Source organism: Mesoplodon mirus (assembly GCF_964341445.2).
Source record: "Mesoplodon mirus genome assembly, chromosome: 16".
Classification (NCBI taxonomy): Eukaryota; Metazoa; Chordata; class Mammalia; order Artiodactyla; family Ziphiidae; genus Mesoplodon; species Mesoplodon mirus.
In genome coordinates, this window is record NC_138992.1 from 15,117,859 (window position 1) to 15,136,946 (window position 19,088).

Sequence of the window (19,088 nt, forward strand, 5' to 3'; positions counted from 1 at the left end):
TCTCTGGTAAAGTATTTACCTTCTGTTACCAAGCAGGAAAGAGAAAATACATATTTGGTAAGTAGCTAGCAGTTTCTGGGATGGTTGAGTGCCTCTACCCTGCCTGTTTCTTCACATAATTTCCAAATCTAAGTTCTATGAGTTCTATGCCTGATTTATAAAGAGCTCAGTTAAATGTTTGCACTCCAGAAGTTGTTTTCTGCACTAGGGTGGGGGGATTTCTACTATAAGAAGTGGCAAAATGAGAAAAGAAAATTGAAAAGATCTGGGGAGAGCATGGATGAGAGATGCCAACTACATTCTCTAACCATCAAACGCAGTGGTTCAAGTAAAAAGAGAGGGTCAAACATGCATCCACACTGTTGTGTATAAGATACTTGAAAGGTTTTAGGGGAGCTGGATGAACCCCTAGGACATGGATGGACCTTAAAAAATCTCTGAGGAATTTTCTGACTGTAGGCGGCCCCACCCACATTAAATCAATCATTAGGCAGCCACTTATAAAGGAGAGAGCAGGAGGGCAGGGGCAGGGCATGCGGCAGGAGGGAGGAGTCTGGGCTTGGATCTTATATCTGTTACAAATGAGCTGGGCGAGCTTGGAAGTCCCTGCAGCTGTTTCCGTGTCTACAATGTGAGGCTGTTGAGAGAATCAGTGAGAAGATACATGTATTAGTTTGTAATCTATAACAGCACACAGCAAACATTAGTTGTTTGTTACTTAAATAATAAGCTCTCACTAATTTGGATACTATGACATAGAAGACAGTATATTAGACATTTTATAATCCTCGACCTCTATCCCCAGTAGAGGTCCACTACCCACAACCACAAATGCCCAAACACAGGCAATCCTAAGATGGGTATTAGCTTCATTTTACATCAGAAAGATAGGATTCACAGTTGTTGAGTAACTTGCTCAAGGTCACACAGCTGGTGTCTACACCCAAGTTTCAGTGCTTTTATCTCAGTCTCCAAAGCCCATTTTTCTTTCCACTAGTACAACAATTCAGTGAAAAATAAGAGTGTGCTCTTTTCTCAGATTGCCCTTTATAAACTAGGGAGAGGAGAGACACAGGTTTTCTCCTGAATTGGAAGGAACTACTGCTGTGTTAAAGGAAAGCTGAATTTAAGAGGCTTATTTGGAAACTCCTGAGGCAGAAATGTGAGAGGAAGTGGCAGAGTCCTTTCATAACCAGCTCCGAACACACCTCATCCATTATGCTTGAGAGGATTTTAATGAGTCAGGGAAGGACTGAAGGATCCTTCCTTTTTTTCCTGAGTCAATTGTTGCTTGAGAGGCTGAACAACAAATGGAAACATCTTGTTCCAGAGAGAAAAGCGTCTGTGGAGCTTCCTTACTTCATACACCATAATCATCCCACCGACTTCCAAAGCTCTGCTGAAGTGGCTTTCAAATTGGGCTGAATTAAAATGCTGGGGTGATATTCGATGTAGTAGACAGAGTAATGCTTCCCTCTGCTAAAAAATTCCATGTCCTAATCCCCAGAACCTGTGCATATGTTACTTTACATGGCAATAGGGTTTTTGCAGATGTGATTAAGTTAAGGGACTTGAGGTAGGGAGATTATCCAGGATTATCTGGGTGGGTCCAATGTACTCACTTGGGTCCTTGAAAGCAAGAACATTTCTGGCTATAGTCAGAGTGTGACTACAAAAGAAAGGCACAGAGGGATGTAAACTTGCTGGCTTTGAAGATGGAGGAAGGGGCCACAAGCCAAGGAATGCAGGCAGCCTCTAGAAACTGGAAAAGGCAAAGAAACAGATCCTCCCCTAGGGCTTCCAGGAGGGAAGGTATGCAGAACTGTATGATAAATTTGTGTTGTTTTAATCCACTGGGCTCGTTGTAGTCTGTTACAGAATCAATACAAAGTAAATACACTTGGGAGTATTATTGGTTGAAAGTTTCTTAGTCCATGTGCCAGAACATTTCTAAAACATACGTCTGATCATCTTGCCTCACTTCTAGATACAACTAGACTCCACATACTGCCGATTCCACCTGTAGAAATGATACTTATGACAGTAGCTACTATCCTTCGAGGACTGGCTTCATGCCAGGCACAAGCTACACATTTTACATACTTTTTCTACGATCTACACGACTCTTGCCAAGTAGGTAATAATTCCTTTTTTTCAGATGAAAAAATTAAGACTCAGAGATTGTGACCTGCCCAGGTAGAAATGACACAGCCAGGATTCAAATTTCCCTGTCCTCTCTGGCAGGCATCTTGGGTGCCAAAGATGGAGGTGAAGGTTGGGGAACCTCACCAATGTTCCAGAATCTGCTCTTCCTCTCCATCTCCATGGCTGTGGCCCTGACACAGGTCCTCATCTCCCACCAGGGTTTTGACGACTGCTTCCTAAAATGTCCCTGGCCTCTGGATCTCATCTTCATCAATCCATCATGCACTGCAGGCAGAGCAACTTCTCCAATACCTAGACTGGTTCTTGCCACTTCTCTGTTTAAATTCTTCCAGGGGCCCCCACTTTCTGCTGCATAAAGTCCAACCTTCTTGGCTTGGCATTCAAAGCCGTTCATAATCTGACTCTGAGTACAGTCCATCCCACTCAATGCTACAGACCCATCAATGCTCACTTTGCCCCAGAATATGCCATGGTCTTTTCATCACAGTATATATGAATTTCCTTATGTGATAGACAAGGAAAGTATAGATTAGAGATGTGAAGTTAGCTGCCTTAGGTCACACAGCTTGTATAGAGTAGAGTCAATACTAGACCCCCAATTCCCCATTAGACCACCCTGGAGCCTTAGAGAGATCATCTCTGATCCCTCCTCTGCCACAATTACTGAGTGAAAATAATCATCCTCTCTTGTGGGAAGGACTGCAGTACCTACAATCTGTTCTCCACGTGGAATAAAAATCTAGTCATTCTTTTCTACTGCTTAAAAATCCTTTGCTATCCACTGCCCTTAAAATGAAGACAGAAGCCCTTAAGGGTGTGGGGCCCTTAGATGACTTTCCAGCCCCATCTCAGTGTCCTTTGCCTCTCACTTGGTACCCACCGTCTTTTAGACCCCTTCATGTGCCTCACTCCCTCCCGCCTCAGGGCCTTTGCACATGCTATTTTCCTCTGTTTAGAGTGCCCTTCTTCCTCTCCATCTTTCTTCCTTATCTTTTATCTCTCTTCAGTCATTACTTCCCTAGAAAGCCTTCCTGACTGCCAGACTGGCTACGGGTCCTCCTTAAGATGGTCTTTCTGCTCCCAGTACTTTGCCCCTATTTGATCCATCAGTCTGTATTTATCTGTGTTATTATTTGATTAATATCTTCTATCAAACCCTATGCTCCTTTAGAGCAAAGATTTAGTTTATCTGTGTACTTTTGAGTCCCTAGAGTTAATCACAGCAATTGGAACAGGATGGAACTCAATAATTAGCTATTGAATGAATAAATTCCCCAGCTGTGAAGTCAATCCCAATTTCCATTTATGTGTATTTTTGAGGGAAAAGAGCAAGAAGGCACCAACTGTTTCAACTACTGGAGACACAGAATTGGATATCATATCCTGTGAGTTGCTTGGTGTTGTTGCTGGTATTAATTATGTTTTGCTTAGTTGGTTTGGGAGGAAAGATTCAAATGTTGTTAAAAAAACAAAACAGGGGCTTCCCTGGTGGTGCAGTGGTTGAGAGTCCGCCTGCCGATGCAGGGGACACGTGTTCGTGCCCCGGTCCGGGAGGATCCCACATGCTGCGGAGCGGCTGGGCCCATGAGCCATGGCCACTGAGCCTGCGCGTCTGGAGCCTGTGCTCCGCAATGGGAGAGGCCACAACAGTGAGAGGCCCGCATACCGCAAACAAAACAAAACAAAACAAAACTACTCTGAATCAAATTTAAGCAGCAAGAACAACTCTAATCAGGCAAATGAATAGATTTAAATTAATCCCATTTAAGAACACAAGTAGGGACTCATGACAACTTCTTGGGAAATGGGTTTTCTGCTTCAAAATCTTTTTAATTCTTAAGCGTAATATCTTTAGGGTCAGGGCTGCACAATTAGGCCCAGAACATTATTTTAATGTATTTTTTATACACAGGACAGGCCACGAGTGATAACCTCTGTGTAGAACACCAGACAGAGCTGATTCCTCAATTATTCTTGCTTACCCCTTCTTCTTGCACATTTCTTATGACACCATCTGATCTGAAAGTGTTTCAAACACTTTTGCTAAAGGCTTTTCAGCATTCCAACATCGTTTGACATAAAAGTAAATTTGATGAGCTCTATTTAACTTAGAAGAATTTTCCATTTTTAGCTTGTATTTATTGTGGATTTGAACATTGTGCATTGTTTTGTTGACCTGACTTGTCGTTTTACTGCCCAGAATCCAGAAGAAAGTATAATACCTTCCTTCCAAATCTGTCCTAAAGTAATGCTGTTCTTTTCCTTTTCAACGTCACCATACATGTATGTTGTGCTTCCTCCTAAACCTCATCCATGAAACACATTCCTTACTTAGTGCTCTAGAAAAGATTTTCCTAAGTCAATCTGAGGTCTCCATTGATTACTATGGGGTAAAGGAGCCATTATTTCATCCTGCCCATGGACAAAACCATGACTTAAGGTTTTTAAATTGGAGAGGTAGTGGCAAGGGTTGGGGTAGGGCAGGACTATTCCTCTCCCATCTCCTCCAAGAAGAGCTGATCTGTCCTTAGACAGAGGGAGTGGCTCTTGGGCCCTCTGGGTTTATCCTCTTAGCAGCCGGCACAGTGCCTGCACAGAGCATACATTCTTATACATTTACAGATGAGGAAGAAGAGAGAAGTAGTAGAAAGGGAAGGTCTGGGTCCTCCATGACCCCCTACGACGAGCCCATAACGATCCTTTGGCTGATGGCTCCTGGCAAGGTATAGATGAAGAGGACCAGGAAGATGATGAGGATGATCAGAATGAAACCGATGATGATGTACTTCTTGTAATTCCTCCAGATGAGGTGGTACAGGCACTTGAAGGGGGTCACAAACCAGGAGAAGGAGGTGTCTGGGCGGCTGAGAAGGAAGCAAGAGAAGATCAGGGAAGGGGCCATGTTGTCAACACATAGGAGTCTCAAGACCTCAGGAAGGATTTCTGACTCCCAATTTCCAGGGACCCACAAAGAGAGGCCCGAGAATGGGAGAAGACCATGTTGCCTTGAAGCAGAAGCAAGCTAACATTTTGGGTGATTATGATTCCTCATCATTTTAAAAGTTGGTCTGGAGGAGGGCAATAGTTTGGTTAGGACCCAGCCAGAGAACTGAGGGCCCTCTGTCTGTCCCACCCTGACCAGCTCAAGCCCTACCTCTTCCATGAAGCCCTTCCTGACTACCCCAGTCCACAATAATTCCCCTCATTCTGAATTCCTACCTCACTCATGGCTTGACTTACCCACTTTTTGAACCTAACATATGTCTTCCACACTCTGATGACTGTTTTATGAACCTGTGTGTTCTCTCTAAACAGACTGAAAGCTTCTGGAAGGCAGAGTTTATATCTTATATTTTTTTGGTGTTCTTCAAAGTGTTTTTTTTTTTACTAGGTGTACATTGTAGGAGTTTAATAAATAATTTTGAATTAATGAAGCACCAGTTATGTTCCTAACACTATGATAGATGAAAGATAGGTACAGAGAAGGGACCACCTACTCATCGTGAGACACTTGGAGTCCAGGGAGGGGTAGGACAAATACAATTTGAAAGAGTATTTTGTGTACACATTTCATATCTATATATGTTTACTTTTTAATTGATATATAACCATGGTTTCAATTGAATAGGGTAACACTTGCTGCTAGTAATTCTACTTCTGGAAATTTATTTTAAGGTAATAATTTATAAAGGGGAAATATTTTTATCATATTATAATAATGGAAAAAAGGTAGAAGTAAATTAAACATCCAGTTATGGGGTGGCAACCAACTCAATTATGGGTATCAAGTCTATGGACTATTCCACAGCCAATTAAAAATCCCAATTATGACAACTATGGCAACAAAGCAAAATTTTTCAGCAAAAGATAAGTGAAATCTGAAGATAATTTTGTATGCATAATTAGAGAAATCGTAGAAAAAATTCATGTGAAACTTATATTCCCATGAAAAAAATAGTAGAAAAAAATATATGAAATTATTCTGGAAGTGCTTATGTGGTAGTTCTATGGAAAAGTGTCCTGTCCATTTGCCAAACACTCTATAATGTTTTTGGAATATTTTTCAATTATAGAAACAAAAAGCTACACTGATTGGATGGTACTTATTAACTCCTTCTCACTTCTCCCAGCAGGATGCTCTGGAGAAATGTTTTCATCCTCTGATATGGGGACCTCAGAGGGTCTTTCCCATTTCTGATGTCCCCATCCCCACCCCGTGACTTCACTCACTTGGGCTTGGCCAGGGGCTCTGGCTCCTTTCGGGCTTTTCCAACAGGATTTTTCTCAGCTTCTTCTGCCGTAACGAGGTGGAACTCAGCTTCAAGCTTGCCCTGCACAAAGACAAACTCTCAGTTTCTAGTCACAAAGAACTTCTGGGGACAACACCGACCTTCTAGAAGAAGTGTTATCATGTGGGAGAATGTCAGGAAGGATTTTGACTCTCCTGCTGCTTTAATTTGAGGAAATACTATCTTTTTGATCCTGGGAGAAGCCATTTTTATGACGGACTATAAAAGCCCTGGAACGACGTTACTCTTGAGTTTTGTGAGAAGAGGGGGTCCCACATGTACGCATGGACACACATAGGCTCAGTCACATGGACTATTTCACTTGTAATCATTTAATATCTGCAGAAGTAATATGAATTACAGAAAGGAAGAATTAAAAGGGGGACTAATTACTTGAGTGGCAGAACCCTTTTGAATCTACTACCCTCTTTCTTCTCTGTCAATGACTCTCAAGAGGAGATGGGAGGGTATGGACCTACATTTGCCAAAAGGCTTTTCTGTCATCCTTCCTTGTTTTTGTTGTCCCCTCTAAGTGTTTTAGAATTATCCTTTTATTCTAGCACTCTCTCTCCCCTTCTCTTCCCTCTTTGGTTTGAAAATTATGAGTCATATGCTACTCCAGAGCATTGTGCCAAAGATAGTGGCAGAGATCTAAGTCTTGGGTTATCAGAGGATGAGACAGGATGTCTGCAAAAGGTAGGAGTCATTCTTTCTTGTTCATTCATTACTTTTGGGGACCCTCTGTATGCCAGGCACTGTTCTAGGCCCTGGGGACTTAATGATTAAGAAAAATAGGACCCTTGATCTCCTGGAGCTCCCATTCTTGGTGGAGGGGACCCTCTCTCCTGCCTCCTTTGGTTTTGTGGATCAAGATTCAAGGTGATAGGAGGGACACAGACGTGGCTGGAGACTGCAGCATCACCAAAGTATTTTAGCCCCTATGATTGCTGTTAAAGCTTGTCTTTCTGAATCCCATGTGGATGGGGCATTACCTGACTTCAGAGGCATGGTTGATTTCCTACCCCAGTAGAAAGGTCTAAAATTCTGATGAACCAATGGTCTTGTGTTAATTTACCTATACTCTCTGAAAAAGCCAGGGCTTTTTTCTTTTTTTTTTTTTTTTTTTGCAGTACGCGGGCCTCTCATTGTTGTGGCCTCTCCCGTTGCAGAGCACAGGCTCTGGATATGCAGGCTCAGTGGCCATGGCTCACGGGCCCAGCCGCTCAGCAGCATGTGGGGTCTTCCCGGACCGGGGCACGAACCCGTGTCCAGGCGGACTCTCAACCACTGTGCCACCAGGGTATCCCATGCCAAGGTTTCTTAACAAGCAAGTTTAGTTGCTGGCAGCCATGAAAATGTAATCGTGGGAGAAATTAGCGAAAAGTAGAGTATTTGGGGTGAGTTTGAAGCTGGAGAAGAGAGGCGGAGTCATGGCTGTCTGAATTAGTAAAGAAGCACAGTGGGCTTTTATTACAAGTGAAGCCATGAGTTCAAATCTAGGTGGTCTCATCCATTCTTTAGACTAGTACCATGACCCAACTCAGAAGGCATTAAATTCCTATGATCCAGAAATATTCCTTTAAAATATGTGTATATGTACTCTCTCGATCCTACTGAGAAATTTTGGCTCCATCAGCAATGACTTGCACATAAGGCACTCAGGAAGTATTTGAAAGCCAGGAAAGAAAGAATATAAAGCTTCTATCCATTCTATCACATCTATCAACAGTAGAGCAATAGTAATATAACTCTAACTGTAATTGCAATGCTTTATTGAATGCCTGTTTTGTCCCAGGTTTGTTCTTTTTATCTATCATCTATCTATCTATCTATCTATCTATCTATCTATCTATCTATCTATCATCTATTTATTACAGTGACTAACAAAGTAGGTCTCCTTTATATTGATAGAGAAATGACGCCGTAAAAGTCAAATAACTTTCCCAAGGTCACACAGGCAATAAGTTAACCAACTGGAATTTGAACCAAGGTCTGTAAGATTCCAAAACCATGCTCTTTCCATTATAGCAGGCTGCCTCCCAAATGCCAGATAATTGGACTAGAAGTTTTATGAGGACCTTCCCAGCTCTAACATGAGATGATTCTATGACTGTCTTCATCATTGCCACCTAAAAGCATTTGTCTTCTTGGGTCTTAGTTTGCTCATCTATCACATGGCCAGAGGCTCTTTAAAGCAACTTGGCTCTAACTTCTAGGTTTCATGAAAGGCAGAGTTAGAGCCCATGGTGCCCCTGCAAGATTTCATGGCTGGAAGAAACCCAAGAAGCCAGCCCAGAACTCATGGCAGAGGGGCTTCCAATCTGCCAAAAGGGTTTATTTCCGGATGTTTTTCAGAGATGATCTGAGCGCCACTGAGCAATATATTTATACGCTGGGAGCCTCATCCAACTCCTCTATACTTGGTAGAGTTTAAGAGTCACTAACCAATTGCTGGGCTTCAAAATGTTTGGAAGAGAGGACAAAAATCAACAGAGAACAAGTTAGGACGAGAGTGAAAGGATCATCGGTGTCTTCATTGCCTAACAATAAGCTCAGCCATCGTGCTGTATAACTTGCATGGTGGTATGTGAAGACATTATTCCATTTAAACTATCTGACAGCCTAGCAAAACAAATGACATTTTTATTCCCATTTTACAGCCCAGGAAACGAAGGCTTGATGATGTTTGCTAACTTGTGTTATAAAACTAAGATTTGTACCCAGGTCCTCTGATACCAAGTCCCATCCTCTGCTATTTTATGTGTCCAAGTGGCCCCTTTTTGTGGAAAAAAAAGAAGCAGCCTATTTATTTAACAGTGAGTCAATATACCTTTTCTGAAATGTTCAAGAGGGGCCTCACAGTCATTGCCATGGCTCCAGCATTAGAATGTATTTTTGATGTTTCAAATAAAATGTTGGAAAACACACTTGCTATATAGAAACATTGCTGCACAAAAGAAGCCAAACACAAAAGAATACAGGATGTGTGATTTCATTTAGCTAAAGAAGGAAATAGACATGATCAAATGATGAGGTTTGAGGTCAGGAGAGTGGTCAGGACAGGGGCAGGAGGGGTCTGGGTCACTGGAGAGGTTCTGCTTCTTCATCTAGGTGCCGACAGGAGTGTTCAGTGCGTGAAAATTCATGATTGGCACACTCTTCTGTAATGTATATTACCCGTTTCTGTATGTAAGTATATTATATTTTAATAAATTGGCTTTAAAAAGAACCTGTTTTTGACTTTCATCTAACGACTTGCCTTGGGTAGCTTAAGGAATAGTATAGCATAGCATAGCACAGGAATTGAGTGGGTACAATTTGGTGCAGACAAATTGGCATCTGAAATCGTGCTCTACCAGTTACTAGCTGTGTGACCTTGAGTGAGTTACATGCCCTCTTTGAGTCTCACTGATCTGGGATGTTAATAGCATGTACTCCATCAGATTGCTTTGAAAAATAAATGATACAACACTTATAAAGTGCTCAACCCAGTGCCTGGTGAATAGTAAACACTTAAAAAATCATAGTTGTTAACTTCAACACTATTTTATGGACAGAAACGCATAATTTCACGAGAAATATATTCTGCGCATTCAGAAAACTCCCAGAGAAGTCCCAAGGATGCATATTCATACAGGAAAAAAAAAGCAAAGAAAAAAAAGGAGGCAGAGAATATGAAAATTCTGCCCTAGGCATAGCAGTTGTCAGTAAATATCATGAAGAGCCTTGTCCCCGCTTCACTGCCCTGCCTGGGTGGTCACAAAGCATTTCTCTGGTATCGCAGAGGCAGCAGGGGACATCGTCCGATAAACGCTGCTCCTCCTTCCATGTCTCTCCACACAGAGGGTTCCACGTCCTACTTCAATCATCCGTATTCAACCAAGTACCAGGTAGAGGTCTTAAGCTAATAATATCCTCCAAATGTAATTTTAAATCAGAGCTAGAAAAAATGGACAGTGAGAGACTATCTATTAACCTAATGACATCTATGGATGGAAGAAAATGACAAGGAAAGGTCCTAAAGAGACTAGATTTGTTGTATCACATCCATTGTTTATGGGCTTCAAACTTCACTGGGCCTGGAGGGTGAGCGCTGGGGGAGGCTGAGAAGTGATTGTGTTCAGGTTGGACATGCCTTCTTCAGCAATAATTATTGCTTATTAAACACAACTGTCACTCATATGAGATGAGGCATTCGCATACATTAATGGTTGAAATGTGTACTGGTAAATCCTTTAGGAAGAGGAATATACACATATACATACATATACATATAAATATGTATACACACACACATATATGTATCTGCACACATATATATGTATGTGTGAGTGTATGTGCATTACAGTATATAGTCATACTCTGGACCTGTGAATTCCATTTCTGGGTAGCTAATTAAGGAAATAATTCAAAACTCAGATAAACCTTTAATGCACAAAGCATAGTCATTATTCTTTTGGATGTTCAAATTGTCCTATTTTTCACAATGAGATGTTGTGTAGGAGGATATCCATATTCTCAGGAGATGCATAGGAAGTCTTTAGGGGTAAAGTGTCAGAATGTCTACAACTTACTCTTAAATGGTTCAGCCAGTGTGTGTGTGTGTGTGTGTGTGTGAGCATATACTATATCCATATATTCACATATACAGACAAAATAAATATATCAAAATGTCTACAAGTATTAAATCTAGGTGGTGGGTATATGGCTGATCATTGTCCTATTCTTTCAACTTCCTGCATGCTTAAATTTTTTTAATGCATGTATGCTGAGGAAAAAACACATGATTTAACTGTAGCATTTCTATTTTGAGAATACAAAGAATAATATTCATAATAAAATGTAGGGGAGTGCTCATTGTAACACTGAATAGAGCAAAATGAACAAGGCATTATTTTTAACATAGAATGATCACTATTATATAAAATTAACCAAAATGTATGCATATTGGGAATAACCAAAATGTTAGCAATGGTTTTGTTTGGGTGACGTGCATATGGGTGCTATTTCTTCCTTTCCACATTTTTGTGTCTTTCAAATTTCCTATAAATGCATATAATATACTTTGTCTTAAAAATGATCTTCACTTGGGCTTCCCTGGTGGCGCAGTGGTTGAGAGTCCGCCTGCCGATGCAGGGGACATGGGTTCGTGCCCCGATCCCGGAGGATCCCACATGCCGCGGAGCGGCTGGGCCCGCGAGCCATGGCCGCGGAGCCTGTGTGTCCGGAGCCTGTGCTCCGCAACGGGAGAGGCCACAGCGGTGAGAGGCCCGCGTACAGCAAAAAAAAAAAAAAAAAAAAAAAAAAAAATGATCTTCACGTGAAAATACCTCCCCTCCTCCGCTCCTGGAGAATCTGAATTTGCCACATACTATTTAGATGATTTGTCTTGTCTACCAGCTGCCTCAGCTAAGCTGTGAAATTCTGGATGGCAGAAATGTGTCTTACTGATCATTGAACTTTTAGCTGCTAGTGTACGTGGCCATAGTAAATGCTGACAACTCTTTTTCACACTAAACTGGAGGTAGTTTTAGTTGTTATGCTCTTGGGACTTACCTGGGCTACCTAACTGTAGACTTGTGAGATTAACCTGTAAAAGAAACTTCCTGATCTCCATCTTCTAAAGGAGTGATTTCTTTGAAGGTTGCCTTTAGTAGGATAATGCATATAAAATGCATAATGCAATGTGTTTCATGAAGCACATGTTCAATACATATTCCCTTTCCTTCTCCAAAGGGTACCCATTCTTTTGCAATTCCACTTGGAGCTGTTTTTCACTTACTATCCATATTCCACACTAGGAGCTGTGTGATCCAAATGTCTAAATTACACTGCTTGGTGGTACAGATAAGAAGCTTTAAAAATAAGCCTGGCAGGTGGCAGTGCCCATAAACAAATCCCTCCTGGCTGCTGATAATTGGAATAAGAGGACTATGATGTTCTGACTGCTAGCTTCAAGGCACGGGAGGGGAATTCATGCAGAGTTGGAATTAGAGAATGTCTTTGCTGGAAATGCACCTTGGAGGCACCCAGTCCAAACTACTCATTTTATAGACATGGAAACTGTGAAAATTAATAAACAGAAACCTCAATTAAAATAGAGTTGAGAGACCAGAAAGGGGAGCTCTCATGCCCTATGCTGATAGCAGAGCCTAATAGGAATAAGAAAGACTTTCTCTTCTCACCTGGCAAGAGCTCAGCCAATGAGAGACAGTCATGGCTCAGTCAGTGAAAAGCCATGGACTCCGTTAACTATAGCACTCCCAACTTCCTTTCCCCCTCTATAAAAGAGTTCTTTTCAATTTTGCTGGGGACTCGCACATGGCTAGCCATGGTTGCAGACCTCAAATTGCAATTCTTTGTTAACCCCAAATAACCCAGTTTTTGCAGGAGAAATAACTAGCAGTCTATTGTTGGAGCATCTATCAGCACTTTATTCTTTTTTATGGCTGAATTCTATTCCACTGTATGGATATACCTGATGACATAATTAAAGCCATTTAAAAATCAAAATGGAGGGCTTCCCTGGTGGCGCAGTGGTTGAGAGTCTGCCTGCCAATGCAGGGGACACGGGTTCATGCCCCGGTTCAGGAGGATCTCACAAGCCGCGGAGCGGCTGGGCCCGTGAGCCATGGCTGCTGAGCCTGCGCGTCTGGAACCTGTGCTCTGCAACGGGAGAGGCCACAACAGTGAGAGGCCCGCGTACCAGAAAAAAAAAAAATCAAAATGAAGTAACTATGGTTCAGGCATTCAAAATGGAGCCAGGTGGGACCTCCCTGGTGGTCCAATGGTTAAGACTCGGTGTTTCCAATGCAGGGGGCCCGGCTTTGATCCCTGGTCGGAGAGCAAAGATCCCCCACGTGTTGCACAGTGCAGCTAAATAAATAAATAAATAACAAAATGGAGCCAGGTGACCATTGTGGATGCAGTTGCAGACCTGTTCCTAAATCACTGGGAACTTGAATTTTCTGAACTGTATCAAATTCTAGGACACTACTGGCCATCTTCAAAACAGTATCTGCTAGCAGCTGCTCCCTGAAACCTTGTAGTTTCAAAGTTTTACCAACCCTTTTGCAACAATGTAATCATTTTGAACCCCAACCAGTTCTTGTTTAATAAGCGCCCTTACTTCTTGCCAGCTCCAATCCTAGTTCTTGACAAACAACCTGTGTAACCTTGCCCCGTTTTGCTTTATAAGCATCCCCCATTTTGTAGTCCAACAGAACACAATTCAAATGCTTCTTGAATCTGTGTCTCCCGGGCTATGGTCCTAACAAACCCCAAATAAGCACCTCTTTACTTCAATAAGGTCTCTGTTTCTGAAATTTCGGTTAACATACCACATTTTGTTTATCCATTCATCAGTTGATGGACATTTGGATGGTTCCACTTTGGGGCTATTATGAATAATGTTGCTATGAACTTTCACAACACTGCTTTTTAAAAAGGTTACCAGGAGAGGTACAAATTATTATGTATGAAATAAGCTACAAGGATATATTGTACAACATGGGGAATATAGCCAATATTTTATAATAACTGTAAATGGAATATAACCTTTAAGAACTGTGAATCACTATATTGTACACCTGTAACATATAATATTGTATATCAACTGTACTTCAGTTAGAAATTAATTAATTTTAATAAATAAATAAATAAAAGGTCACCAGTGACCTCCACGCTGTTAAACCCAATTGACACTTCTCTGCTTCTTATGCAACCACCCAGGAGCATTTGACACAAAGACCTAACTGTCCGCAAAAGACTCTCTCCTCTCTGGGTTTATGTCTCAGCACATTTTCCTCATTTTCTTCCTACATCTCTGCCTACTTCTCTTTCTCCACTTGTGACCCTCTCCCACCCATTGTCCCCATTGCAGTGAGGGACTGTTTCCTGTGTGAATCAGATCCCCTCACCTCCCTGATGGAAACCATTTGTTGGCTTCCTGTTGATCTGAGACCGAAATCCATAAACTCTTCAACATGGCGTCTGAGAGCTGCATGATCCAGCTCTGGTTTCCTCTCCACTTCACTGGCATCACCTCTCTTCACCCTGCTCCAATTGTGTGAGGTTTTTGCTTGTTTGTATTTTAGTTCCTCCTATGCACTGAACTCATTCTCACCTCAGGGCCTTTGCCTGTGGTGTTTGCTTGGTGACAAATGCACTTCCATATTTTTCCCTAGGGCTCACTACTTCTCATTCTTTAGGTCTCAACTATAAAGGTTCACAGTCACAGAAAGGTCTCTAACCGCTGTATGGAGTGGAAATATCTGCCTTGGATATGCCTTAACTCAGCACTTCCCAGCCCTTGTTTTAAGAATTTGCTAGGCAGAGCAATTCTCAGAGCTTCCTGAGCTGAGGTCTGTTTCTCACACTGTAATCCTCAGTTTGGCTCAAATAAAATTCACTTTTTTCTCTTAAAAAAAAAAAGAGAAGAATTTGCTTTCTTGGTGTGCCTGTGGGTGACTCACTGTGCATTTGTGTGTTCATCTATTTACCCTTGTGTGTCTGTCTTTGACATTGGACTATATTATTCTCAGGACCTATCCTTTAATAGATGCTCAATAAATATTTGTTGAATGAAATGAAGAAATAAATTACATGGAAAATAAAGAGTCGATTAGGATCAAATAAATAACAGAAGGGATCTGAACATATTTGGCAAACTCTGCAGGGCTATAAAAATATAATAGATGATGGCCATTATGTAATACACACATAATCACTGCCGTTTGTTTCATAGGAAAAGGAATTATGTCAAAAGATAAGAATTTGGATTTCAGGACTTAGCATTCCCCATTTCCTGACCTCATATTACATTCTGACAACTCTGACCAGTGGGCAGTTAGCTGTCCCCATGGGGCTATTTCATGACTCCAGGCTGCACTCATCATGGTTCCTCTACTTGGAGTAGACATCCTCCTTTTCTTCATCTAGAAAAGGGCTTTCATCATTCCTTGTTCTTGAAAAATTCGTGCTCTGCCCTGCTTGACCCCTCAATGTCCTCAGAGGGGATTAGCTCCTCCCCTCCCCTCTTCCTTCCCTGTGTCATTTTCACTTTGACTATTTCATGCAGACTGTACTGTTGATACCTCTGTCCTCACTGGACTCTGAGCTGGTTGACAGTACAGGCCATGCTTACTTCATTTCTAAACTCATCCGTTCATCAATCAAGTCACTGATTGAGCATCTACTATGTGCTAAGCCGTGAAACCTGGAACGGAGTACAGAGGCTGCCACGTAGTAAAACCTCAACGCATACTTGAGGAGACTGGAAGGAAGGAGCCTGCTTGGATCCTTGTTCTTTTGATCCAGTCTCACCAGATGGGACTGAATTGAGAATGGAGGGAAGAGAAAGCTCCTAGAAAACATACTAAAACTAGACACCATGGAGTCAGGTCAGCAGCTCCCAGTTAAGTTCAAAGAAATCCTTGTCTTGTACCCATTGAGCCCGTAGCACAGAGAGAGAGTGAGCAATTGGTCTCTATGCAGACCTGCTACCTGAAAGGTCCTGACTTGCGTTTGCTTTTGCCGCTGGGCACTAGGAACAGAGGGGAGAACACGCTCGCCCCAAGAGGAGGACAGCAGTGCACATAGGCCCCCTATGCTGGCCCGGTCCCTTTTCTCACCTTCACTGAGCGCTTAAGTCCTCCACCCTACCTTACAGGGGAGTGATGAGGGGGCTGAAAGAAAGGGCAAGAGAAGCTTTCTTCCTACTATTTGTGAAAGGTCCGAGTTCCTACAGCATGTGTCACACCGTATGGACCAAGTGGCCTAGGCAAGGACAGGGGTAAATGGCTCTCCTTTCTGCCAGCATCCTCTCGAGCAAGTTTTAAAAGGATGGATCACTTTTTAAATGGAGTTTCACGTTTTGAGGGTGAAGGGATGAAGCAGTTGTATTAAAATTGTACATTAGTCAGGACTTTATGCATAATTTCAAGAAATGTTGAAAAAAAACTAATGCCGGGGCATATGCTCAAGGCAAGAAGATAGAAACCCAGCTTGACATAGATCACTAGTAAATCAAGCATGTTGAACTATGGAAGGCACAATGCATTTATAAGTTTTTCAAAATTCTCGCTTCTCAACAGAAACTTTGCCCTAAAGGGCTCCATGTCATTTTAGGGCACTTGACTTGAAGTTTACAAAATGACTCATTTAAATAATATGAGGTCCCCTGCCTGCCCCACCCTCACCCCATCTCCTACAGCTGTCACTTACCGCGAGTTCTTTGCTTTTAGTGAAAGGCCACCAGCCCCGCACACGCTTTTGCTGGAATATGGAAATCTTGCTCTCCTCACTTGCATTTTCAAACCTGGTGAGATCGCAGTCTTTGGCAGACTTAGCTGCTCGGGGAAAACTATTGAGGTTCATTTCCAGGGAGCCTGTGAAGAGATGCCCTTAACAGTTATAGAAGGGCTTGAAAATCCTTCATCATCCTCATTCACCCACTCATTCATCCATCCACTCGCTGGTCATTCAGTCAGGACCACAAGGGATCCACAGCATGTGCCAGATATTGAGAGCACAAATATGGCCAACACGTGTTTGGTGCATTTAAAGCATTAGTAATATGGCAGCAGGTAGAAGACCAGGGCAGAGCTACCATATGTAACTTTCAAGCCTTAGTTTCCGGTGTCATCTGTTGGACTGCTTCTCTGCTCCCTGAGCGTGATCTGGATTACGTGTCTAGCCTTTGAGCTGTTCCCTGCCTTAGCACAGATAGCCTGTAAGAACCTCCTCCCCCGACCATACCTCTGTCTCTGAGCCCACTAATCTGCAGGTTGGGGACTAAGTCTTACTGTCTTGGTAGCTACTCTCCAGTACCTTTGTGGGCTCTCAACAATGTTTTCTCTTTTTAAAAATGTTTTATACATTTTAAATGTTACTTTCCATTTACAGTTATTACAAAATAGTGGCTGTATTCCCTGTGTTGTACAATACCTCCTTGAGCCTATCTGACACCCAATAGTTTGTACCTCCCTCTCCCCACCCCTATCTTGCCTCTCTCCCCGTCCTTCTCCCCACTGGTAACCACTAGTTTGTTCTCTGTCACCTGTGAGTCTGCTTCTTTTCTGTTGTATTCACTAGTTTTCAACAATGTATTTTCAATGAGTGAATATAAGCCAGAGTAAGATAATGCCACGAAAATGTTATATTTCTCTCTCCTTAATAACCTTTCCTTATTTCGAAAGTGATATATGTTAACTGTGAACATTTAGAGCGTGCACATTAGCAAAAAATAGAAATCTTTTTTTCTATTATTTTTCCACCTCCCAAAAGTTGACGACTGTCCTACTTATTAGTTCATATCCTTATATCAGTCTTTCTGTCTCTTTGGCTATCTCTGACTATCTCTTTCTCCTATAAAAATAAACATATTTTTTACTGAAAGGGGATTTTTTCCTATACACTTTTTTTTCACTTAATGCACCCTGCACAACTATCCAACTCATTAAATATTCTAATATTTTAATGGCTGCAGGGGTATCACTTATTGAATGCTTACTATGTATGAAGCACTGTACTTCATTTTTAAATTATATTATTACATTTACAGCTCCCCTCTGAGGTTGTAATATTATTATCCCCATTTTACAAATGAGGAAAACTGAGGTACAGAGGAAACCAGTAATTAGCTCAAAACTTAATAGCTTCTTGGTAGTAAAGCAAAGGTCAATTTTAGTCTGTTTGAATATGTATCTTCCACCATAGGGATGTACTGTAACTTATTGAGTCAATCCCCTATTAAGGGCTATTTGGAGTGTTTCAAAATTTTGCTATCAAAATTATTAAACAGCATTGAAATTACTATCCCTGGAGCTAACTCAGACTAAGTTCTCCAAAAGCTAGGACAAAACCCTCAACATTAATATGAGCTTGATGAAGCCACTGGCTTACCCAGAAAATCATCTGAAGATAGCCTTTCAAAATCCCAAACCTGAAGCACCAACACAGCTGGCGTCTTACACTCCATCTTCTCTAAGGAAAAGATGTTCTCCCTCTTGGTAATGACCATTTGCTTCTCCGCTGGGAGATACTGAAATGGAAATAGAAAGCGCCAGTTGAAGTTCCCCTCTCCAGTCAGAGAGTTGTAATGCACGTCTGTTTCCTGCTTGTCATCTTCCAAACCCTTTAACCACCTGAATAAAGACAGAAAAAGAATTAAACACTCAGAGCCCATTATTTAGGCATCAGTATAATCAAGAGTGATTTAACTAGTTTCATTGTGGTCACAGATCCATGGTTTTAAAATTATGATATAGTTAGATTTAGATGAAAGTTTCCATTGAATCCGAAAGAGATAAATAGGGATCAAAGGGTCGGAAACTGAAACAAGACTCTCGGTCTAAGTCAGGTTGGGGAATTGTCTTCAGTTCTTGGGTAGATCTGAAGCTACACTCAGTAAAAAGGGAGAAGTCAGGAAATGTAAAATGAAAGTGTAATCTGAGTTTCCTCTTGCCTTGGGTGACCTCTTTATAACATGTACCATTTCTGCACCCACTACATTACATTGCTACATTACATAGGTAAATTATCTAACCTCTCTGTGCCTTTGTTTCATCTGGAAAATGGAAGCAATGACAATATCTAGTTCATAGAAATTCAGAGGACTTATATGAGATAGTA

General features: G+C 41.7%; 1 protein-coding gene across 1 annotated transcript in view; it reads right to left on the reverse strand.

The window, feature by feature from the left end:
* Window positions 1-4,806: 4,806 nt before the first annotated feature.
* FER1L6 (fer-1 like family member 6) overlaps window positions 4,807-19,088 on the reverse strand; it is a gene marked incomplete at its 5' end in the record, with an annotated part of 157,026 nt that continues 142,744 nt past the window's right edge. Inside the window, 4 exons of the mRNA XM_082601582.1 lie at window positions 4,807-5,030; window positions 6,397-6,497; window positions 16,680-16,843; window positions 18,360-18,601. Of these exons, the coding sequence (XP_082457708.1) occupies window positions 4,844-5,030; window positions 6,397-6,497; window positions 16,680-16,843; window positions 18,360-18,601 (694 nt within the window). The 3' untranslated portion in view covers window positions 4,807-4,843. The remainder of the gene's footprint in view (window positions 5,031-6,396; window positions 6,498-16,679; window positions 16,844-18,359; window positions 18,602-19,088) is intronic.